Below are 24,536 nucleotides of genomic sequence, written 5' to 3'. Positions count from 1 at the left end.
GCTTTTCCCATCCAGGTGGCCTGGTGCTGCCTGGGGGGACAGAGGGGGATGGGGACTTGCTGGAGGGCAGCGGCTGCTCTGACCTGGCCCCTGAGGAGCAGCTAAGCCCCCTAAACCTGTGAGACGTTTCCAGAGTTCCTCTTCCAGGGGGTTAACATGGCGGCACTATCAGCTGCAGCCTGTTATGTGCGAGGTTGTTCTCTCCTAGGAGGAGGTCTCCAGTGTCACCCCGATCGTGTGTCAGCCCTGCTTACTGGCAGGGCGGGTGGGGATGGAGCACCGACTTCACTGGCCCTCAGTGGGGAGGGATGTGGGGGCACTACGGGGTCTCCATAACTTCATTTTGTGCTAGGAAGACTCATCACCATTTTACAGAGAGGGATTTGGGAGCACAGTGAGGAACACACCCAGATGCCTGGACATCTCCAACAACGGTCCTTGGCTCCCAGCTCATGCCCAGACCCCTGACCCACGCTGCCCATCTTATTTTTCCTAACAAAGCTTCAGGCTCTGCCAAGAAACTGGGCAATGGCCCCTTGCTCTGGCAGGCTGCTCCCCATGCCTGGCCACAGCCCGCAGATGCTCTGTACTACCTGAACCCTTACTTTTTTTAGTAGGGGAGGCCAACTGTTGCAGGGAGCCCAAAGTCCTGTGTGCCGCAGGGTGGGCAGGAGCTGGCGGGGGGCGGCTCACCCCGGGGCAGCAGCTGCTGCCCGCTCGGGCACTTCTTGTCTTTCCTGGCCCCCAGCGCTGTAAGTTAACACCCCACAGGCAGGTCCAAAGAGGATTTCAACGAAACCTGAAGCTTGGGAGGAGAGATTATGCTGCAGAAGTGGCCTGGGAGACTGTAAAATATGCACTCCCACAATCACCAAAGAAGGAACTGGATTTGCTCCCTGGGGAGCAGGGTCATCCCTGGTCTCAGTAACAGCGTCCGAGGGGGGAGATGAATGCCTTGAAGATAGGTCACCCCCTTCTGTCTTAGCCTGGCCCTGCTGAGTCTCCCCGGGACCCTGGGAGTGCTTGCTCTCCCCAAATTTGGTGCCTCCTGGTTGGTCACTGCTTAATGAAAAGCACGTTTAGGACAGATGCCCATGAAAATGCCCCCAGAACAGCTGACCCTTTGCTTGCATGAAGCAGTGCCTAGGAGAGTGAAGGAGTGGGGTGGCCTTTCCAAGGGTGTTTGTGCTTCCCCAGCACCCTCTAGCCGTGCCCCGCGATGGGGGACTGCTGGCAGCCTCTGCCCTGCAGGGTGCTGATCTGGGGCGAGGTGGCCCATTCCAGGTCCTGTAATGCCAGGAGCAGAGCTGAATGCTGCTTTTGTTTTGGGTGGTTTGCTGGTTTCTGAGGCAACCACATCTACAGACTGAGGAGAGCCGGGCTGGGGAGCTCATCCCATCCCGTCCCATCCTGTCCCATTCCACAGGGCTCAGCGGGGATGCACTGACCCTCGCAGCCTGCTGTGCTGGCATGTGAGTGTGGGTGCTGTAGGCAAAGGCTGCCCTGCCAGCCCTCCTGCCCTTCCTAGGAGCTCTTCTTGCAGGGGGCTTCGATGCTACTAATTTAAGTCTCTTGACATCCTGGTGAGAAAAATCAGAGTGGTGGTCTCCAGTTCACTCTTCTGGAGCCTGCAAATGTGCAGACCTGGAGAGGAGCAGTGTGCTTTTCCCAGTCCTTCAAGGTGTCGCTGCCAAGGTCCTGCTGGCTCTTAGCAGGGTCTTGTAGCCCGGGTGCAGCCCTGCCATGGCAAGCACAATCCTCTCTGTGTCCCCCCATCATATGACACCATGTGCCCTCTTGAGCTGGGTTTGGAGAAGCATGGTAGAGCAGTGGTTTTTGGGGCAGAGCTGGAGGAACCCTGCACAGAGGTGCTTCACCCTTCTTCCTTTTTCACCCATCTCTTGCTTTGCACAGTGTGGCACAAGCCTTGGTCTTGGGACCACAGAGAAGCTGTATGTCAGGGCCAAGGAGATGCTGCTGCAGGTACTGGGGCAGCCCGTCCTATGGCCAGGTGCCTGACTCGGGGGTCTAGAGCTGGTCCAGGCAGCCTGCAAGTGACAAACTGCAGAACAGGCTGAAAGGGACTGTCACTGAGCCAAGAAGAGCTGTGCCACCGCAGCTCACGTGTCTGCTGGGGCTGCTGTCACCCTCTTGGCACAGCCCAAACTCCAGCCCCACGGGGCTGCCTCCCACTGCCTGCTCTGGATGCAAATCCAGACTCTGTCTGTTAAGTGGCTTTGGGTTTGAACCAGTGTCCCCTGGCATCCCAGCCCCTTTCCAGTGAGCTGTCACCTGCCAGCAGCAGCTCTTGGGCTTGCATCCTCTGCCCTCCACTCCCTGGGGACTGCTGCTTTTGCATATGGGTGAGCATTAGCAGAGTTGGGGCTCCTCTCCAAGGGAAGGTGGGTACATCTGCTCTAGGGCAGCGCTACCCTGCAGCCCACCTTCCTTTGCTGGCCCACCCAGGAATGAGCTACCTTTTCACCCCATCCCTCTTCTCTCCCACAGGCACGTATCAGGGCCAGTTCACCAGCGGCATGCGGCATGGCTATGGCGTGCGGCAGAGCGTGCCCTATGGCATGGCCTCCGTGGTCCGCTCCCCGCTGCGCACCTCCCTCTCCTCCCTGCGGAGCGAGCACAGCAACGGCACCCTGCCCCAGCAGGACTCCCCCGCCGCCAACCCCGAGAGCCTGCCCCTCTCTCCCACCATCACCCGCGGGGGCTTTGCCCTCAGCCTCTACGCGGAGGCGGAGGCCGGCAAGCCGAAGAAGGGGGGGCTTTTCCGCAGGGGCTCCTTGCTGGGGAAGCTGAAGAAGTCTGAGTCCAAGTCATCCCTGGCCAGCCAGAAGAGCCGCGTCAGCTTCCTCAAGAGCGAGAGCGGGATCAGCTCGGCCGCCAGCGACGCCACCTCCACTATCAGCCTGGGCGAGGGCGCCGAAGGCGAGGAGTACCCCCCCTTCGAGTCCGACATCGACGCCACCACCACGGAGACCTACATGGGCGAGTGGAAAAACGACAAGCGCGCCGGCTTCGGCGTCAGCGAGCGGTCCAGTGGGCTGAAGTATGAGGGCGAGTGGCTGGACAACCTGCGGCATGGCTATGGCTGCACCACGCTGCCCGATGGCAAGAAGGAGGAGGGCAAGTACCGCCACAATGTCCTCGTCAAGGGCATGAAGAAGCGTGTGATACCCCTCAAGAGCGCCAAGATCCGGCAGAAGGTGGACAGGAGCGTGGAGGGGGCTCAGAGGGCTGCAGCCATTGCCCGGCAGAAGTCGGAGATTGCGGCGTCCAGGTAGGTGCTTGGGGCTCCAACGCGCAGGTCCCCACGGTGGTCGTGGTCCCCATCCTACGTGTCCCTCTGGAGCCATGCTGCATGGCTGGCAGTGGGGTCCGACGTGGCTCCCTGCAATTTCTATTTAATTCTGGTGGAGTGGGGCCGAGGGGCCTTGTGGCAGCCTGGGGTGTTCAGGACCTCCCTCTCACTCCCTCTCCTGTCCCCTTGCAGCTCTGGTCCAGGGGGAGCTGCTGGCCAGCAGGAACTGGCACTGGCCCCGGCACTCAGCGGGACGGGGACAAGGAACTGGTGGGATGGGGAGCACCCTGGTACTGTGCCAGGCTACCAGAGGTGTCATTGATGGGGCAGGATGAGAAATAGTGGGGTTTGGCTATAGTAAATCCAACAGGCTCATGAGCAGGCAGCGGGATGTGTCCCAGACAAATTGGGTCTGTAGCAGAGCGTGGCTCGGTCCCAGAGCCCCCGGTGTGGCTCTGTGGGGAGTCTATGGGATGCATTAGGGTCGTCACTTAATTTTAGCGGCTGAGTGTAATGGGCTCTGCGGGACAAGCGCTGCTGTGCTGGGATGCTGCGGACTGGGAGGCAGGACCTATGGTGGGTAACAAACAGAGGAGGGGGCTGCCTTGGGGAGCCCTGTCTGCCCCCCAGGACCCAGCTGCCCTCGGCCAGGTTTTGCGTGAGTGTTTCTGCCACGAGGCAGGCGGCAGCCAGAGCCAGGGCAGATGACTGTGTCCATGCTGGATGGCTGAGCCTGATCCCGCAGCACACAGCCACATCCCGCAGCCTGCGATGCTTTAGGGTGCTGGGAAAGGAGGAGGCAGGGAGGGCTCAGCTGGGTTTGACCCCTTTTGTCCCACCAGTTTGTCCTGGCCAGACCCCAGGGGTGGGAAGAGGGCTGCGGCAGCCGGCAGCGAGTGAGTGGTAGCGTGCCTGGGGATGCATGCCGCAGCGGCATGTGAGGGGCTGCTGCGAGCATGTGGCAGTCTCTTGCACCGGTGTCCCTTGCACTGACAGACATGCAGGCACCGCCGGGCACCACGTTGCCCCTACACTGCCGGGTATGTTGGGACCAGACAGGTAGGCTCTGCTCAGAATTAGCTGTGTTAGAAATTAGTGGGAAAGGAAAGTGCTAATTGCTCCATCATCCCTCCTGGGATGGAAGAGGGAGGAGATGAAAGAGCGGCTCTAGTGTCTGCCTGGGAAGGGCAGGAGAAAACCTCCTTCCCCTGCTCACATCCCTGCCTGTGTCTGAGCTGTGCCAGCAGCACGTTCCTCCTCCCACAGCATTCCTGCCAGTCTTGGAGCCAGCCTGGCAGACACCAGAGATTGTCAGGCAGGGGCAGAGCCTTTGCTCCTCCTCTCTTCCTCAGGAAAACGTGGTTGTGACAGACCTCGAAGTTTCACCTTGCCTTTCCATCAAAACCTCGCCCCACGCAGGCTTTGCTCAGCTGCTGGGCAGTGGCTGCAACTCTGGGCCGTCCTCCCTTGCTCCTTTTTAGTGCTGTTTAATTATCAGTTACTTCATTGTCAAGCAGAAATGGGAAATAACAGTAGTGGGGAGAGCACCTGTTCCCAAACCCCATCCGTCCCCTCCGAGAAACCCCGGCTTTACTCTCCTGGCAGCCATTTCTACTCCAGAGTTTTGCGGGGAACGTGATTGGTTTTTTAGCAAAACCCAGTTGCCTCAGAGACCAGCAGAGAGAAACCGGCAGGATTGCAAGTGAAATGCCACTCAGGGCCAGCTAGGATAAAAATAACAGGCTGGGGCAGCACGGGGCTTGCTGGAGCCTCCCGGCAGGGCAGGCTCAGCCCGACACCAGCTTTGCCGTGCCCAGAAGTGTGTGGCCGCAGTGCTACGCGCCCGTAAATAAGGAGGCTGGAGCTGCAAAAGCTGCTCCCCAAGAGCTCAGCTGGTTTACACAAGCCTCTTTTTATTATACACTATTTACACTTTGGATCAAAAGCAGCTCTGCAGTGTTTTCCATCAGGGGCTGGAATGCGCCTGCTGCCCTGATGGGGGACTGCATCCCTCCCCAGCACAGCTGGGGAATAATTTCCTATTAAGGAAACCTTGGAGCTGGAGGAAATAAGATGTTAAAGCTGCTTTCCTCCAGGGAGTCCTCCCCTAGCAGACCCTGCGATAGTGTGGCTGTTGCGGCAGGGGAAGAGAACGCCGCTTTCCCCAGCAGTGTGATGCCCCTGATCCCGTGCCTGCGGCACTGCCTGCAGCTGAGCTGGACCTGCTGCAAGAAGGAGAATTCAGGCTCCTCCGTCTTGTAAACTGTAATTCACCACTTCCATCAGTGTTTATTCCTGGTGTATGTTGCTCTGGGCAGAGCCACTCTCTCTACCTGCTGCCTTTTGAAAATCTGACTGCTGCTCTCCTTCCTCCTCTTTTCAGCTCAGCTTTGGGGTCGAGAGTAAATATAGATAATTTTGTCTCAAGAGGGTCCTTAGGTTAAACGCCAGCTCTCCCACCGGCTTTTTCTTTGGCCTTGAACCTTGCCTCAGTTTCCACACCCAGGACAGAGAGTAATTGCAGACAGATTGTGAAAATCAATTGTTAAGGTTTACAAAAGGGCTATACTATCATTAGCACTGCCCAAGCTCATAACTGCAAGGTGGAATTTCCTAGATGGAGCATTTATATTTCTCCTCGGATGGCAGCGTATACCTTACCAAAGAAATGTATTTGAGGCTACATGAATCCTTTTTTGGCGGAAGATGTGATGTATCTATATGTAAGATTATTGCTAGGAACTAATTAGCAAGACACAGCAGCCAGGCTGCACCAGATGCCCAACTACCTCCGCATACCTGTGCTGTTGTATATGGACGTTTGAGTTTCATTTGCTTCTGGCACTCAGGGGAGCCCCTTGCAGAGCTAACCTACTGTAACATTCAGCCTTCTGTTGTCTGGGGTTGAAATGTCAGGAGGACCAGATTTCACTCTTTTGCACCATAAAAGGCTCTTTAGGGATGGAAATCCTGAGGAAAACAAGCCCACGCCTGGAAGCTGCCTCGGCTAGTTGCACCACAGGAATCCCAGGCACGTGCCTGAGCTCTGGCGGTGCGCGGGCAGGCGGCAACCGGCAGCATTGATGGGCACCCTGCCTGTGATCTGCCCTGTGGAGACGGGTGGGAGAGCAGTGATGGTCAGGGGGATGATGGTCAGCTGCTGTCAGCAAACCTTCCTCGATCCACACTCTGCTCTGAGGGTGTCCAAGGCACCAGGCTGCTTTGCAGCTCCTGCCCCACCTGCCTGCTTGGTTTGGGCATTCCAGCCAGCGCCATGGGCAGTGCCAGCTATTGCCTGCCCTGCTGCCTGTCTTGCCCAAGCAGCACTGCCCTGGCCTCCTTGGCTCCCTCCTGAATCCTCCTGGGTCGGCAATCCAGCTGCTTTCCCTGTTGTGCAAGAGGCTGAGGACAGAGCTGGCATCACCTCGCTGCCAGCTGAGGGAAGGGCGATTTTTTTTTTTTTTTTAATTTTTTCATTATTTTAGTGAAAATCATTTGGCATGGGGACACGCTGTCCTGAACAGCCCACCTCCGCTCCGCCAGCTGCCCCCTCATCCCAGGCAAAGCCCCTCAGTGCTGCTCAGACGTCGGGCAGAAACCCCGGGCACATCTACTGACAGCGCTGGGGATCAGCTAATAGGGTGGAGCTAATGGAAGTTAAAGTATGATGAATCCTCACCCAGACTGCGTCACTCGGGAGAAGTTGTCCTGAAGCACAGGCTCTGCAGCAGCCAGTGGAGATGGCTTTACTCCTGCCCAAGGGTAATCACAGGTGGACATGGGCTTTAACATGCACCATATGATGTCTGTTAGCCCTGCCCTGGACTGCTGGTGCCCTGGGACTTGCCTTGCTGTGATCCCAAGGGATTCCTGTCAGAGCTAGAATGTGGCTGTTCTCGTGGTTTCAGGTGAAGGCACCTACCGTGTCCCTCCAGCCTCCCCCTTTCCCACCATCTGTCCCATCTGGAGGCTTCTTTGAAAAAATATTGGGGTGGGTGGGAAAGGCAGTGAGGTCCTGGGATCGCAGCTGGGACATCATCTCCCCAGTGCTTAAGTAGACAAGACAGCTCAAGGACCAGCCAGCAGGTCTGTCCGCCACTAGCCCCAGCGAGGAGGGGACAGCCACCACCAAGCCATGAGCGAGCCAGTTAAAAGCCAGTCTGAGGTGTGTAACAGCTGCCCTGGAGTTTTCTGGGCATGTGGTTTGGTGCCAAACAGGGTGCTCTGCACCCCTGGGTGCTTGGGGAGCAGCAGCTCCTAGGGGTGCTGCCTGTGCAGTATGTGCTTGCCTGTCACGTGGGGAGGATGGTCCTACTGAAAGCAGGGAGAAGGAGCGTGGAAGTGGTCAGCTTTCATCTCTTCAGAATAGATTAAAATAAAATAAAAAGCAAGGGGAAGTGCAAGACCAGTTGCAGGGGGAACCTTTGATTTTTTGGAAGCTGTGCGTTCAGTAGCCGGGCAGCTCATACAGGGGATTTCTTTCTCACTGGTGCTTCTGGGGGACAAAATGAGCGTAAATACTGCAAATCCCACCTCCGTCCCACTGCAACAACTGTCGTGGTCTGCCTCTGCATGGGGTTGTGCTTCCCAGTAACTTGGACCAAAATCAATGGAGGGACTTGGCCGTGTGTTCTGCAAGGCACAGTTCTGGCCACACTCCGAGATCGTTTGACAGGCATATGTCCTGTTAGCAAAACCTCAGATATATCTGCCAGATGTCACTGGATCAATAGGAAAGCAAGGGACAAGGGGCAGTAATGGCTGCTGTGCTTCACCTGTTTGTCTTCAGATGCTGGCCCTGAAGCCCCTGTGCAGCTGGAGTTTTTTATGCCTGGAGAGTACAACTAAAAATGAATACATTTTGCATTTATTTTTGGTTGTAATGTAATATCTATAGAGGTCCTGCAATACAGCTGCTTGGCTAGATACCTGTAAGAATTTCTAAACTGCATTCTAAAATGTTAGGCTTTAATTCCTGTTAATGTAGGGTTTACTCATGACACTGAGCCTGGGCTGCATTAAAGCACTGTAGAACTGTGGTGAGCGCTTGGCATCAGAAATCGCATCAGTGCGGCTTCCCCAGCAGCAACACATGGGCATCATTCATAGTGTGAGCTGTTGCCTGGTTTTGAAGCTTAAGTTGTTTTTCTGTCCATACCCTTGTCTTTGGAGCATGTCTTAGCTCTCCCTTCAAATAACAAGAGTGCTTGACGGCTCCCGTATCGCTTTCTAACCTCCCCTGCCCGGCCACATTCCCGGCAGCGCTGCCGCCGTCTCCCTGCGCTCAGCGATTCCAGCCTGCGTGGCCAGGCGGCAGCGAGCGTCTCTTCGGGGAACGCGGGTGTGTGGTGCAAATGACGTCCTGAAATCGCTGGAGTCAGCAGAGCCTCCTGACTAAATAAGGGCAGGCAGAGCAGGGATTTATCAGCGCTGCCCAAGCACGACAGCTGAGACCCGAGGCCCGTGGCAGCCCACGCCACTGGAGCTCGGCCGCACGCTTCCACCGATAAGGTGCTTTATTTGGCACGGCTCTGCCCCGGCAAGCTCCTGCCCTCGTCCCCAGCGCTCTGGGGGGTTTATGCTGCTGGTGGGGAAGGTGGGCAACCAAAGCGATGTCTTCCCAGTGCACCTCTTTGGTGAGCCATGGTGTGTGTTCAGGGCAGAGCTGGGCTGGTCCGGTGGCCATGGTGTCCTCAGCCGTCCTGGGGCTGGCGGCGCAGCTCAGCTTCCCTGAGGCCAGCTCAGGCCTGGGATTTTCAGGTCTATTGGACCCCCGTGCTCAGACTTGGGAGTTTGCTCTGAAAGAGTTTTAGGATTTTTTAAAATATCCTTTGCCTTCTGCTTCCTCGGGCTTTTAAAAAGCCAGAGGTGGTGGGTGGTCCCAGACCTTTAGGTCTGAGGCCAGAGGGCAGGATGCTCATGGCCACCCCACAAGAGCAGGCAGCAGCGGTGGTTCAAGGCAGTCCCTGCCAGGTGGGCTTCCCGCTCAGGAGAGCATCTGATCCTCCTCTGCTGTCCCAGCTTCATGATCTCTTTGCTCCAGGACTGCACACCTCCGTGTGATGGATGGGTGTGTAACGAGGAGGCAGCAGCAGGCAGGAGATGGACAGAGCTTGCCCTGGCCCTGGGTGGTTTATTGGCTGCAATTTGTCTCTGAGCGGGAGCTGCCAGGGAGAGACACAGGGGTTGGGAGCAGCATTTCTGCAGCTGTATGATCAGACACCAAAGGTGCTGCAGCCTGACCTCTCAGGGGCCTTAAAACATAGGTGGGTGCAGGTGAAGGGGGAGACAGGACTACTCTGGCTTCATTAAAATCCCCCCCCCCCGATTCCCTGTGGGGTGCAGGGGGCAGCTCATGCCGAGCAAGGTGTAGCCGCACCATAGTGTGTATAAGCATCTCGGTGCTTCCACAAGCAGGGCTCGGAGAGAGCCAGCGTGCATGTAGGCAGGGAGAAATGAGGGCAGCCGTGTGGCTCCTGCCATAGCTGGGTGCCAGGACACAGCGGTGAGGGGACGCTCCTCGGTCCTGCTCTCCCAGCAAAGACATTTCTCACATTGCTCAGTGTGTTTATAAAGAAGATAATCTTGTTTCATTCACTCTTGGTTAATAGAAACCCAGTCGCTGGCATGTATTTCTGCACCAACTGAAGCCCGGGGCTGGGACTCTCCCACTTTCTATACAGCAGTAGTGCCAGCAGTGCTCACTCCTTCCCATGAAACCAGCTGAATAAAGACCTTTTCCCCTTGCAGCTCCCGAGCAGGCGTGACCTCCTCCACATGGCTTAGCACAAACTGAGGTCAGTGTCCAGGATAACCATCCGTGGTCATCCCGAAGGGAAACCTGCCTGGCCTGTGCCACCATGGCCAGGACCACTTCAGCTTGGGTTTCTCTCAAAGCTCTTGAAGCAAGAATGCCCCTGGCTGCCTTGTGCCATGGTGTTGTGTTGTCACTGCGCGTGGTTTGGTTAGGAGCAATACTTCCACACGAGCCTCCCCGTGCCCTGGATTGGGAGCTCGGGCACTTCATGTCACTCCCGTCTTGGAGATGGGGACACCCAGCTCCTGTCCCAGAGCCAGGGCTTTGTCTTTACAGCCTCGTGATCGGGACTGAGCAGGGCTGGTTTGGGCTTGGTTGGGCTGGGTTTTTGTGGTTTTGCTGCCCCAGAGCACCAGTCTCCAGCTCTGTAGAGGTATTGCCTGTTTCAAATTGCTGCTTGACCCTCATCTGACCCCAAAAAGCCCTTGGGCTCACCCCTCCTTCTAGCTTACCCTTGCTGTCCTGGCTGCTGGAGCCGGGCAGGGAGCAGGCTGCAGGGTTCGGGTGAGCCCCTCTCCGTTCCTGGCCCTGTATGGCCATGGGGACAGCGAGCCCCAGGGTTAGGGTCCAGTGCCAGGATCAGAAACCTGCCCCAGCTGCAGGATCCCCATGATGTGTCCCCACCGTGTGCAGGGCTTTGCGGGCTGGAGGGTTTTGGTGCAGTGAAATGAGTGATGACATGATGTCTTTACCCATTTTTTCATCCCTTTCCCAGACTGGCCTCATCTCCAGCCCAGGCTGGCTGTGGCTTCAGCACTGACACATTTTTGGCCCACCGTGCTTGTTATGCTGGTGCGTTTTGACTCTAGAGGAGGGTGCACACAGCTTTATCTGTTTTCCACCAGCCTCGTGTGAATTTCCTTAGGCACTTTCATGCCCTATTAGGGTAAGAGGGAGCATGCACTTTCAGTAGCTCCAAGGAGAAAGTATCTGTTGGGCAGCAAACTGCTTTCTCCAGGGCTTCCCAGGTCTTTGGGGTTGAAGCAAGCGGGGCTGTGGCTTGCAGGGATCCCCTCAAGAGGAGCAGAGTCGGGATGGCAGAACGTCAGCACCAGGGATGGATATGACTCACATAGCCGGTCAGGCAGGGAAAGTGGAATTAATGGGCTGTTCATTCTGACCTTGTGGGAAATCCTTATCTCAACAGCTTACAAACACAGAAAGGGAAAAATGAAGTGTGACTTTAATCTGCAAAGACGACTGTGGAAAATGGTAGCTTCTTGTTCAATTGATCTGCTGCCGCATGGAGCAGGAAGGCTTTGACTCCCATCCAAATGTTTGAAATCAGCCAGCAGGGAGCCGGGCTTCAAAATCATCTGATTGAGCCAGGCTTTGCTCAGAGGTTATCGTCAGTTCAGTGGAATGTGAAATAGGCTTATCTTGAAAAAGAAAAAATATTTAAGTAAAATGTCCAATTTAAATATAAAGCTTGAGATACAGAAACCCTCCTTCCTCCCGGAGGAGGTGCGTTTTTTTCAGCTTAGCCTGGTGCCGAGCCAGAGCTCTTTGGCTTTGTGAGCCCAAGTTTTTGTCATTTTGCTCCTGCAAGGCCTGCTGAGCCTTCAGCGAGTGCCAGGAGGGACCTGGTGTCCCATCCACCTGGGTGCCCTAAGCAGCCTTGGGTGCAGGTGCAGAGGACGTGGGTGCTGCAGCACAGGCAGTGGGCTGGCAGCCTTTGCAGCTCCTTGCTCCCTCTCTTGTTTCTCCTGGACCTCAGATCTGTGAATGTCAACTCAAGAGATGTAGAGGGTTGGGAGAAAAAGGCTTCTGCCTTAAATTTGATGAATAATTGGGCTTCTGACCAAATGCAATATTTTAAGAAATCTGCCTGCTTTCATTTCCAAAAAAAAAAAAAAAAGAAAATCCCGTTTTTATTTTTTGACTGGGGAAAAAACCCCACAAAACAGATACTGCAGTTCTTCACTCTTTTGGTTTGGATTGTTGAGATCCGAAAAACATTTGAGTTAGAAGTTGCTAAAACTTTTCGCTGAAAAAACCAACAATCTTGGAGAGAAACACACGCTTTCTGACCCATTTTAGCGCTGGCAGAGCTGACAATTGGGTAAAACACACTCGGCTTGTGGATGCTGTCCGTTTGGCTAAGCTTGGGGCTGGGCAGTTGCTCCTGAGTCAGGCTGTGCTCCCTCGAAACAAATGACTGCTGCAGCCCTGGTGTTTTCTTGGAAGCGGGAATTCATTCTTCCGGGCAGGGCAGGCAGCAGCCCCTGCCCGCTCGGTGCAGGTATAGGCAGGGAGGCAGGAGCACATGGGGGATGAAAGGCTGGAAGACCCTGATTGCATATGTGCTGTAAAGATGTTTTGATGCACTTACTAGTGGGATAACCCCTCTGCTTTGATCTTGCAGTGGTAGGTAATTAAATAAGGGTCCCCAGAGCATTAGCTGAGCCCCTTTGGTAATGGTGTGGTGGAAGTTGGAAAAAATCAGTGGCGTTTGTACACAGTCCCAAGGCTGTGCTGCTCTGGGAGACTTGACCCTCTGAGCTCCGCTTGATCTGCACTCAGGGCAGCACAGAGAAGAGCGGACCTGAAAACCAGGGGGAGGAGGAGGGAGTCCAGCTGGCAGCTGGAAATCTCCCCTTTTTTTCCCCAAAGCTATCTCTGTGGATGCTCTCATGAGCTGCTCCCAGCCTGGCTGTGCTGGCAGGATGGGCTCCAGCAGGGCAGGGAGCTGCCCGTCCAGCCTGTCTGGGGCCAGTGCAGTGGCCCCGTGGCCGTGCTGCCATACCGGTGGCCGGCAGTCCTTTGAGCCGGCAGGCTCTGGCTTGCACTGCTCCGTTTAGAGCCGGCTCCGGGCAGCTGCCGGCTGGCATCCAAGGGCTGCAGGGGAAAGAGCAGCTGTGGTCTATGCCAGTCCTGCTGGCTTGTCGCAGCCCATGGGCTCCCATGCGGGCTGCCACAACCGAGCCCTGATGGCTAGCTGCCCATCCGGTCCCACTCGGCTTGTGGGGCAGTCACGGTAGCGGAGATTAATTGAGCAAATCTCCCGTATGCAGGGCCGGGGTGCGTAGGTTGTCATCTTATTGAAGACAGCTGCAGATATGTCTGCTGTAAGATTAATATCACTTTAACTGTTCCAAGGGGAAGTATCCCTTGGTGAAAGATGCAAGTGGCTCTGAGCTATTTAGAGCTGAGGATAACATTTCGGTATTTTAAAAATTCACCAAGTAATCATAAAGGCTAATGCTTGCTGAGCTCATTAGGTGGCAGGGAGCTCTGCCAGGCCTGTGCTCCTGAAGCACGGCACAGAAAAGGATGCTTTTCTCCTGGCTGAATGGTATGTTCATGCCCTTTCTGTGGAAGGAAGGAGAAAAGGTCTGATTTATCCAGCTAAGTAGCCTGGGCATGTACAGAGTGTCACCACTTCTGTGTAAGTGCTGGTACCATGAGTGAAAAGCCTGGGACATCTCATGAGCTGGCTGCAAGGGAAGGGAGGCTGGAGGGCAGAGCTGCTCTGCAAGGTCAGGATGGCTTCTCATTTGGGATTTCTTTTACAGTGATACGGAGGTGTTTCCTTTAGGAGGCAGTTTGTGTTGATGTATGCTTAATTCACAGTTTAGATCACACCTTGCAGGTGTAGAGTCCATAACAGAAACCACCAAAGACTCATGCACCCCAGGGATGTCAAAGTCTAAATTGAGTGGGTACGTGCACATGAATGACGGAGCAAAAAGAGCAAAAGGAGGGCGAAAAGTACAGCTGGCTCTCAGGACAGGATGCCCATGGGGTGGGACACACAGATGGGTTTGACTGTGGGCTGGAAAAGTGGCATGAGAAATGGACTGAAAAGGGATATTCAGTCCCATGGGCTGGTTACAGGCAAATGAGAGCAGCAGAGATTTACTGGTATCTGCATGCACATGGAGGCAGACGGAGAGGCACAAAGGAGATGGATTGGGACTGAGCAGGAAGAAAGGGATGCTCCAACTATAGAGGTGACACAAGTCCAAAGACAGTGTGGAAAATGGAGAAGCCGGAAAGTGTCTGTCCAGGTCAGGACATAGAATCATAGAATGGTTTGGGTTGGAAGGGACCTTTAAAGGTTATCTAGTCCAACCCCCGACACAGGTCTGTGTTGGTCAGGTCTGTGTGTCTTGCCCTTCGCAATGTGAATCCAGAAGGCACCATGTTGTCATCAGCAAAAGCATTTCTGCAGCTTTCCTTCTATCCCGTCTGAGTGCTGCAAACATTCCTGCCAAGACAAACCATAACTTAAGTTTCTTCAGAAGGCCAAATGATTTCTGCTGGATGCTGGAGCAGGGATTTGCCTGGGGGTGGAAAAGCCAGTTTCCAGGAGAGAAGAGTTCAGCAGAAGTCCCCCTTACTAGACTGATGAATTATATTTGCTTAATGGCCTTTTTGGCAGCTCATGACATCAAGAATGGCAAGAAAAAGGTGTTCAGCTGGTCCTTCGTCAGGGTTTGCTGAATCAGTGGGAGGAGGGAGACCCCAGAGAAGGAAGGATGGTGCTGGACAGGTCTGTCTTTCCCTTAATAAGCAAATGTGTAATAGCTTGGGCAGAGAGCTAAGCTCTTCCTCTATTTCTAGCCCCAAGGTCATCGCTGCACCTGCAGGCGCCCCAGCCCCGTCTGGTATTTGCAGTATTCTCTGCTAATTCCAATCTCATTTACAGTCTAATCCAATGTGGATGTGCAAAACCGCATAAACTGTCCAAAGAGATGGGCATGCTGGCTTGGCTTTGGGTCTCACCTGTTAGCACGGTGCTCAGCTGCGGCTCGTGTATCCACAGGGGATTTTAGTAGCCGTCAGAGGAATGATTCAGGCAGTGTTTCTGGGAGACGGCCAGGAAGGACAGGAGTGGTGCTCTGTCCTGCGCTAGTACAAAAACTATTAGAGTATTAGAGCCATGCCAGAGGAGCAAATAAAACAGCAGATGCATTTAACCCTCCCTCTCCCACCCATCCAGCTGGGGTGTGAAGCCTCCCTGTCCGGGGCAGCCCTGGAGCAGCCGCCGTGACCCAGCCGGTGCTGCTGGCAGGCAGCGGCAGCGAGGCTGGGATGGGGGCTGCAGGCATTGCCCACATACCTCCCCTCGGCACAGGGCTGCTGCTCCTCCTTGCAAAGAATTCACTGGAGCTATTTTTAACAGCGCTGCCTGGGGAGATGGCTCAGGGTGAAACTGGGAAGCGCTCATCCCAGACGGTAGTGTCTCGCTTCAGACAGGGAGCACCAGCGTTGGTTTGTAAAGTCCCCTCTTTGTGTTTATTGCCCCCAGTTGGTTGTGTTTGATGTTCGTGGCTCATTTTCCAGCACTGCCTTGAAAAGGGGCTTTTGAATTCTGCTGCTGGGTGCTATAAAATCCATGGGCCTCTGTTTCAGTTTCACTGTGACCCCTCCATCTCCAGACTTTCTCCTCTGATGGTTTTTGCGTGGGCTGCTTTCTGCAGAGGCGCTGGGAGCTGACAGCACAACCAGCAGTAAATAAAAAAGTGTGGCTCTGATTCAAGCGCTGCGTGAAAAGTATCAAATTTATATGCATATAATAAAAGGCCAGCATTTTCCTTTTTGCAAAAGCTGTTTCTGTTTTTTGAGCAGATCTTAACCTTGGAAGAAGTTTTTCCTCTTATATTAAGTTTCATGTCTAAGGTTTGAAGATCACCTTCCTGCTTCCCTCAAACCTGCCTGAGCTTTTTTTTTTTTTAACTACTGTGCCCGGCAGACCCTGGGCTATGGGCTGGGAGAGGCTTTTGTGCTGTGGGTTGTGTGTGCTGGGCTCTCCCAAGGCAGCTGGTATTTGTCTCCTGCTTTGCAGTTGGGGCCAAGTTTTTCTCTGCGTTGAGCTCCCAGGCACTGCCAGCCATGTGGACAAATAATAAATTCAGAAATACTCCAGGCAAGTTAGATGTTATTGTTATGGCTGGGCCCTTTCCTCCAGGCTGTGCTTTGTCACTGTGTTACTAAACCTTCAGCGCAGCTTTTTGGAGGGCTGCGAGCAGCAGTGCCTTCCCTTCGTGCCGCAGGGATGCGTGGCACAGCTGGGGGAGATTTACTTAAAACACCATGCTGTGTCTCCGTAAGCCAGATGTTTATCACCTCGTTGCTGCTGTAATAAATGATCTCAGCAACGGAGGGACCCAGTGCAGGGCATCAGCATGCCTGCCGGGGCCAGGCTGGTGGCTGGGGGAGAGCAGTGCTCTGCCTTGTGCCACAGCCTCCCCGGGACGCCGGCAGGGCCAACGTGGTGTGCCGGAGCTGCCAGATTTGAAGCTGCAGCTGTGTTGATCTTAGTCCCCCAAATCAAACACTCTGGACGACTTTGCAAGCAGGGAGACAGGAGCAGAGGTCGGGTGCGTCCCGCAGAGCGAGGCAGCCGGGCAGAGCTGCCATGCAGCTCACATCCCCGGGGCAGGGGGGGATCCCAAAGTCGTGCCACTCAGCTTGCTGTCACAGCTCTATGCGTGGAGCTCGGGAGCTGTCCCATGGCCTCCCTGGCCTCACGCCCCTCTGTGCCCAGGAGGGCTCACTGTAGAGCCTTGGTAGCCTTCGGCCACAGTGGCTCACAGCGATAGCTCAGCCCGGTCAGCTCAACTCCCCACCACCCACAGCATCCTCACCGCAGCCTCTGCAACCCAGGTTGGGGTCTTCCTGGCCTCGCCATCTCTTCACCCGCAGGAATTGCAGTACTCAAGCCCCACACAGCAGCCAGATAGCATCCAGCAGCTTCTCTGGAGGAACAGTAATCTCCAGCAGGAGAAGAGCGTAACTGGGAGCTGCCTTGTCCCCTCCACCACCCCCAGGCTGTTCCCTTGCATTTGCCCCAGATGCTGGGGGAGAGTTGAGCATGCGGGAGCCATCTGCACCCATTTGGTAACACATCGGCATGAGTCTGGCTCTGTCCTTACTAGCGGAGGGAGCAGACCCTTCATCCAGTCCACTTCCAGACTTTTTTGGAAATCACCTTTAGGAAAGCATCCGTCCACTTCCCAGGAGCTGCCTGCTGCTGCCCAAGCTGGGGCCAGCTGGCTGATTATCTGGCTGGAAAGTGGCCGGGATAGCCTCTGCTTGGCTCGGTGAGCGGCTGAAAGGGAGGATTTTATCTCTGTATGGTGAATCCCATCCTCTGAGAGCAGCAGGACAAATTCAGGGGTCGGAGCACGTCTTGCTGAGGTGAAGAGCTGGATCCTTACTTTGCAAGCTTCTTCCCAGGACTGGCGCCGGGCAGGCTGTGTGCCCCACGCCCAGTGCGCCCAGCGCGCTCTGATCCCCCAGGCACGGAGAGCACAGAAACATCCCCCTTGGCCCCTGCCAGATTATAGTGGAATTAATCACGCTGATTATATGCTACCAAAAAAGGAGGTGCTTTCTCTGTTCAGAGCTGCCTCAGACCTCCTGCTTGTGAGCAGCAGCTTAAAATTGCTGTTTTCTGCCTCATCGTGTCTTGTTTCTAGTTATTTTCAGGAGTTGTAATAATTTTGGATAAAAAGACCAAGAATGACAGCAATCCTAGGCAGCTCAGCCTGCAGAAGGAGCGGGGAGATAATGTGTGAGTGTGGGCAGGGAGGTGAATCATGGCTCCAGCGGAGCGGGATGTCATCCCAGGGAGAAACAGGCTGAGCCACAGCAGCTCTGCACCCTCTTCTCTATCGCAGGGTCCTGAACAGTGTTTTCGGCTCCCCGTCAAGTCACACTGTTGCCTGTATCAGTTGGGATTAATGCCTTACGTTTAGTTCTTTCCCCGCAGCTACTCAAAATGGTGCGTGTGTGTATGTATGTGTATATATATATATATATATATATATCTCCTACCTTCTAAGGATCTCTGAACAGCATTTCTATCACCTTTTCATTGCACCTGTCGAGTATTCACACTAAAGCTAGTCTTGTCTGCGTACTGCATCTCAGTTTAATGGGAAAGAATTAATCCTGATTTCATGACTGACAGTCCAAAAATTCCTCTGGAGCATTTTTGCTGCAGGGATAAGAATGGCATGTTTCCTCATTTTTTGTCCTAAAACATGACCAGATACCAACCTGAGTCTGAAAAGGGCTCATCAAACACCCTAGGACCAGTTAAAGGTTGTAATTTGTAGTGAATTGGTGTTTGAGGGCTGCTAACTGCTTATCTAACTGTCCACACAAAAATATGTCATTTTGCACATGCACCCAGCGTATGCTCCATCACATGCAGCAAGGGACATACAGGGAGCCTCGGCAAACATGATAGTGAGAGCATGAGGAAAGCAGTTCTCTGTAAGCCCCAGGTGGAACAAAGCAGCTGAATACACTATGCTTCACCCTCCCTTATTTTAAGGTGCAATTTTGCTCTTTGAAGTCAGCTCCTTCCCAGACCACGAGCAGCTGGGCTGTAAAGCCAGCCCTTCTTTTAGCGTAAAGATCACAGGGCCCCAAGGATGAGGCATGCGAGGAATATGAAAGCCGGCCAGCAAAATAACTGATAGCCCTATAGCCCTTTGGAGCAAGGAGGCAATGTGCTGTGAAGGAGTGGAGAGGACTTGGGGAGCCGAGCTGAGAGGGAGGCAATAGCTCTGCATTTCCTAGCACTGGAAAAGAGAGCGGCCCCCCAGGCTGTGGTGAGTAAAGAAGCCCCTTGGACAATGTGCGTTGTTTGCTGGAAAGACATTTGGGGTAAAACGTGTCTGGTGTGCTGGGCAGGGGCACGCTGCCTCTGGCGAGGTGCAGCAGCTCAGGGCTGGTGACAGCACAGTGGTGTTCAGCCATCACGTTATTGTCCCCTTATGTTCCAGAGATGCCTGTGGTGATGCTTTAGGCATTCCTCTGAGCTAGGTTTTCAGTACTTCGCAGCACGGTGGCAAGCCCGTTTTGCAGCACTTGATGCCTTGCTGCAACACATGAACATGCTCACGTTTGCAAACACACTTGCCCTGTTCCCTTGTGTGACTACATGCAACTTTCACACCTTAGCCTTAAGCATCTGTGCCACACACTTGTTGAAAATCTGGTCTTTTCTCCTCAAGTGTGGGGGTTTGGGGTCAGGTGGGCAAGTGCTGAGTGCTGTTATGCCAGATGGGCTGATTTGATTTTGTTGCTGGACAGGGTCCGCTGCTCAAGCTGGGACAATCTTGGCTCAGATGGTGCTTACTGTTGTCCCCTCTTCTCTCCCCTCTTCTCTCCGCAGGACGGCTCATGCCAAAGCCAAGGCTGAAGGGTCAGAGCAGGCAGCTCAGGCTGCTAACAACGAATCGGGCATAGCCAGAATGATGGCCAGGGAGCTCTCCCCGGACTTCTATCAGCCAGGTAGGACCAGAGGCATCTTCTAAGAGGGATTTTGCAGTTTCCTTGGGGAATCTGTTCAAATGCTTCACCCACTTTATAACTCCACAAGTTGCCCTCCTGTCTATCCTAAATCCTCTTTTGCACGAGTTCAGCTAGCCCCCTGCTCTTGATGATTTGCTGTCCTCCTTACACCACTGTTCTACCTGCTGGAATATGTTACCATACCCTGGAGGAATAACCCACAGTCCCTCAACTTCTCCTCATGTTTCTCCATGTGCCGAAGCCCTCCCAGTGCCAGGCAGGGCAGGCAGCGAGCTCAAGTTTATTTGGAGCACTCCTGTAGATATATTCCTTGTGGCTTTTTCTTGGAACAGCTTTGCACATTGACTCACAAGCCCATATATTGTGGGGCCCCACACTGCACCAGGGTACAATCAGACTTGGTTACTTAGAGGCTGTAATATCCTATAAGAAAGTTGCTAATGCAAAATACTACTTCCCTGATTCCCTATTTATTTGTTAGCATCACTGCTGATTATTTGGCTGGGAAAACACTTGGGAGGTTCCTTCTGTGAGACCAAGCACTGAGGATTAGTAGATCGGAAGTGTAATATTAGAAGCAGCATTGTGAATGCCATTACCTTTCCCTAGACTGAGTTAGCTGGAGATATGTTCTTCCTGGAAAGCTTTCCTTTCGAGAGAGGGAAGGTAGTAACAGAGCAGAAAACAAGGATTCCAGTGCCTACATTTTTATCCTGTCTTTCTTATTACCAGCTTTGTTACCTAGAACAAGTGCCCTGTGGCTGCTGAGGCAGGATCACAAGGGACCATCAGAGCGGCAAAACTGGGGGTAGAAGCCAAAGGATGACTCGTGCTCAGCAAAACCTGCCACCTGCTCCTGCTCTGATTTCAGTGCCCCTGGGTCTCTGGTACTACACCCCGGCACAGGGCACACAGTGGGAAATGGGTATGGCTCACACCCGGCGCTTGGCCGGGGAGTCATGCTGACAGATTTGCCTAAATTCCCTGTACTCCCACCTTGCCCTGCACCTACTAGCTGGGGAGATGCCATGCTGGAGGGCTGCCTGTTCCTCCCCACCACCCAGCGAGGCCCGTCAGAGCTGGCTTTGAGTGGGGAAACACCACAGCACCCGGGCATGGGCGTGAGCCAGCGTGTGGCACTTCATTTAACAATAGCTAAACATCACTTGATCCTGACATAAGCCCCCCAGCTGCCACTCACAGCTCCACATTCACCCTTTGCACACTGGGGTATTTATAGCACAGAGGCAAAGGAAACTGGAATTCCTGATGGGAGGTTTTTGACATCTAGCTAGATTATTTTTTCCACCCATGGCAATTGAATGAGACAATTGAAACAGTCCCTGCAAAATGCCTGAAGCAGCCTGGCCTCCACTACTGGCTCCTCAGGAGCTGAATCCTCTCGCCGCTTTTATGTAGGGCTTTGCTTGGGTCCTGGCCTCTCTCGATGGCCTTGTAAGCTGCTGATGCACATTTTATTTCTATGATTCTTTTAAATCTCTAAATTCCCTAAGTGTGCAACAAGGGGAAATGTCTCTTCTTGCACAGCTGCACCATCAAAGAACAATCAGACAAAAGTCCACCCTTGGATTTTGCTAGGACTCGAAGCTGCTGGTCACACAGCCAGGAGAGCCTGGCAGTGTTCGGCAGCTGCGTTTCCCCCTGCTATCCTGGCAGATAGACCCTGCTACGTCTGGCACAGGGCAATCCTACTCAGCAAGCCCCATATCTCTAATAAGTATTGAGCCCTGGGTTTCCTTTAGGATATCAACCTGAATAGCTTAGAGGAGAGGTATGTAAGCCAAAGCCCTCCTTTGCTGAAATGTCATGCTGGGAGGTGAATGTGGGGAGGTGAGGAGGACTGGAGCTGTGCAGTGCCCTCCAGGCAGTTGGGATTTTTTTTGGTGTGAATTATTCAGGAGGAGAAAGCAGCAGGAGAGAGCAAGGAGCCTGGAGCTGCAGGCAGCCTATTTTGAGGAGTCTGAACAACTGTTGAAACGGCTTCCAAATAATCCACTTGCAGCCAGAAATAAATGGCCCTGAATGGGTCGCCTGCTGATTGACAGGAGCGTGCAGGCAGGGCAGAGCAGCTAAAATCAGTGCCCTTTTACTCCCCACTGCCCACTCCAAACAGAGGCATTGCCTGCGTGGGCAGGAGGTAGCAGCGTGCAAATCACACCACTGATTTATTAGAGGGAAGGGAGCACCAATCCCGATTTCCCAACCAGGCTCAAGTCTGTATCAGTCTTTGGGGTGGAGGAGATGAGGGGAGGAACTGCAAGGCAGCCAGGGATGGCACGGCTCCAGAGTCTGTGCCATTCAGGAGCATAGAGCAAGCCCTGTACATCTACACCCCTCAGCATCGCTTGGATGCAGTAGAATGAGGCCAAAGCCGCTTTCAAAAGCAGGTGCTTTGCTTTCAAACAAGCTGCTTTGCGACCTCGTGCTGCCCATAAGGAGCACACTCTTCTTGTTCTCACTTGCTATGAGCATTGTGGTGATGTGCGGGGACCCCTGTCCCAGCGCGGGTCCCAGCGTGCAGAGCACTGTGCAGGGTTATTTTTCCAAAAGATATTCCCAGTTGTTCAGTGGTGGATTTTGCTCAGCCAGCCACCCAGCACGATGGATATCTTTGGTGTCAGGCTCTGGCTGACTTCCCCAGACTGTAGCTGGGCTGCAATTTGCTTTGCAGACATGACCTAGGGTTAACAAGAAGTAAAGATTTAATGATAGGTAAATAATTGAAGCGAGAGCAATGTTGCTAAGAGCTGACAATTCGGCGTGGGAGATGAGGCCAGAATGAAAGCTGAAGCCCCTAGTCACCTTGTGTGACGGTGCCAGGTAATTTCGCTGCTGTTGCGGGGCTCAGTGCAGAAAGGAGGGCTGTGAAATTGTCAGCCCTGCTCGGTGCATGAGAAACGTGTTTTTCTCACCGTGAGGGGTGACAGGTAGGTAATTTGGGGATACCTGCTCTTCCCAATGAGACTGGGCATCCCCCATATCGGTTGTGAAGTTACCACGCTATTAGACACCAAAGCAGCCACATGGAAGAGCTTCCCAGCCATTAAAAAAAAAAACCCAAACTTGGATGGGAGCTGGATTCTCTTTAGCCCCAGGATAACCTATCTGTGTGACCGCAGAAAGCTGAGCTGCAGATTTTCATGGGTTCTTTACCCTCATCTGGAGCTCCCTGCCTGCTCCTTCGGCTCTTCCCAGCCAGCCAGCAAGCACGTGGTGGGACTCAGAGCCTCCGGCTGCTCCCGGAAGAAATCCCTCCTGGAACCAGCCTCTGGTCTGGGAGCACCTCCTCTCCCAGCCTCCAGCCCGGACCCTCTCACGGTCATCCCCAAACGCGTCGTGGCTGGGGGCACAGCTGTCAAAGGCGTGATGGCGGCGCGGAGCTGGAGCGGCCTGCTGTCCCTCCAGCCCCCGGGGCAGCTCCTCACACCAACCCCTCTCTCTCCGCAGGCCCCGAGTACCAGAAGCGGAAGCTGCTGCAGGAGATCGTGGAGAACGCCGAGCACGCCGTCAACATGGAGGAAGAGGCGCCGAGGCCCGAGGGCGCCCCGCCGCCCCCCACGCCCCCCGAGAGCCCCCAGCTCCACGAGCAGGACGAGGCCCGCCGCCGCGCCAGCCCGGCCCCCAGCCCCGCCGCCACCCCTCCCGAGGCCAAGCGGGCCAAGGCGGCCCCCCGCCACGACGGCGCCCTCCATCCGGGCAGCTGGGCCGAGGCGGGCGGCCGGCCGGGCGGCGGGAGCCCCGCGCCCCCCGAGGGCGAGGGCCGGCCGGCCTCAAGGGGCTGGGGGCATCCGGCCGAGCAGATGGAGATCGGGCCGCTGCAGAGGATGGCGCGCGAGCCCGACGTCGAGCTCTTCAAGGGCTACCACAGCTACGCCGTCCGGACCTCCCCGGTCTCCCCCGCCGCGGACTATGAGGAGGAGCCGCTGCCCGAGCCTGAGCCGCCCTCCCCGGAGCCCCGGGGGGGTACCCCCGCCCCGCCGCAGGAGCGGGAGGAGAAGCCGTCGGCCAGGGCGGAGGCCAAGCCGGAGCCACCCCGGCCCAAGGAGCTGAAGCAGCGGCCCAGCCCCGAGCGCAGGGCGGCGGGCCGGGCCGAGCCCGCTGCCGACAGGAAGACTGAGGCCAGGGCACCGGGGCGGACGGAGCCCAAGGCGGGGGCCAAGCGGAGCCCGGCCCCGGCCCCGGCCCCGGCCCCGGCCCCGGCCCCGGCAGCGGCGGTAGCGGCAGCACGGGAGGCGGAGGAGTGCGAAGAGGTGATGTGGGGGCAGCCCGGGAGGCACCCCTGGCAGCCATCTTTGCCTTTTATTTTTGGTTTACTTTTCCCCAGGAGGTCTGAAGGGGCCCAGGGGGATGCAGACCCATGGCCTCGAGGCTGCAGCAGGCCAGAGCGGTGCCCGGAGGCTCTTTTCAGGACCCCAAAGCCTGCTGGAAGAGGGCCTTGGTTTTCCCCTCTCCTGCTGCCTTCCCAGCCTGCCCTGCCTCAGCTGCTGGGGCTGGTGTTCATAACCCTTTTATTTTAACTTCCTCTCTGCACCAGGGCAGATGCGCTTTCAGACACATCCCCATTTCAAAATTTGAGGAAAATGGGCATCTTCTGATTCACTTTTTAGACTGTTCTCCCCTTCTTTTCCCACCCCTTTACCAGCCAACACGGATCTGGAAAACTGGGGGGAAAATGTAGGACAGGGAAGAAAAAGCTGAGTGGGGTTTCTTTTTCACCTGTTACTGTTACTCTTTGCAGTAGTGGCACCTCATGAGCTGAACTGTGGTATCAAATCACCAGCTGATTTCCCAGGTTTAAAATACAGTCACTGAAATTCAATTTTGCTGTTAGCAAATACAGCTGTAAAACCAGACATTTTATTAGCCCGCTGCTTCTCATCTTGCAGCCCTTTGGACGTGAATGGTTCCAACATGACTTAAGAAAAGCACAGCCTGGAAATATTTTGGTCTGAAATTAGAGCAATCTCATACGGATGCATTTGTTCATCTTAAAAATGGCAGCTTTACAAACGTGGGCAAGGTGGGTGGAGAAATGAGATGGGAGGAGCAGCTTGACATAGGCTTGGCAGTTTGTGTGCCCGTGGTCAGGGTCTCCTTTAATCTGCTTTA

General features: G+C 54.8%; 1 protein-coding gene across 1 annotated transcript in view; it reads left to right on the top strand.

Moving 5' to 3' along the window:
* JPH2 (junctophilin 2) overlaps positions 1-24,536 on the top strand; it is a 34,216-nt gene that overhangs the window by 5,777 nt on the left and 3,903 nt on the right. The window contains exons 2-4 of the mRNA XM_052788707.1: positions 2,509-3,292; positions 19,267-19,385; positions 22,875-23,677. Coding sequence (XP_052644667.1) covers positions 2,509-3,292; positions 19,267-19,385; positions 22,875-23,677 — 1,706 coding nt within the window. The remainder of the gene's footprint in view (positions 1-2,508; positions 3,293-19,266; positions 19,386-22,874; positions 23,678-24,536) is intronic.

The sequence above is a fragment of the Harpia harpyja genome, chromosome 1, assembly GCF_026419915.1.
Source record: "Harpia harpyja isolate bHarHar1 chromosome 1, bHarHar1 primary haplotype, whole genome shotgun sequence".
Lineage (NCBI taxonomy): Eukaryota > Metazoa > Chordata > Aves > Accipitriformes > Accipitridae > Harpia > Harpia harpyja.
This window is presented reverse-complemented; position numbering and strand designations above follow the sequence as displayed.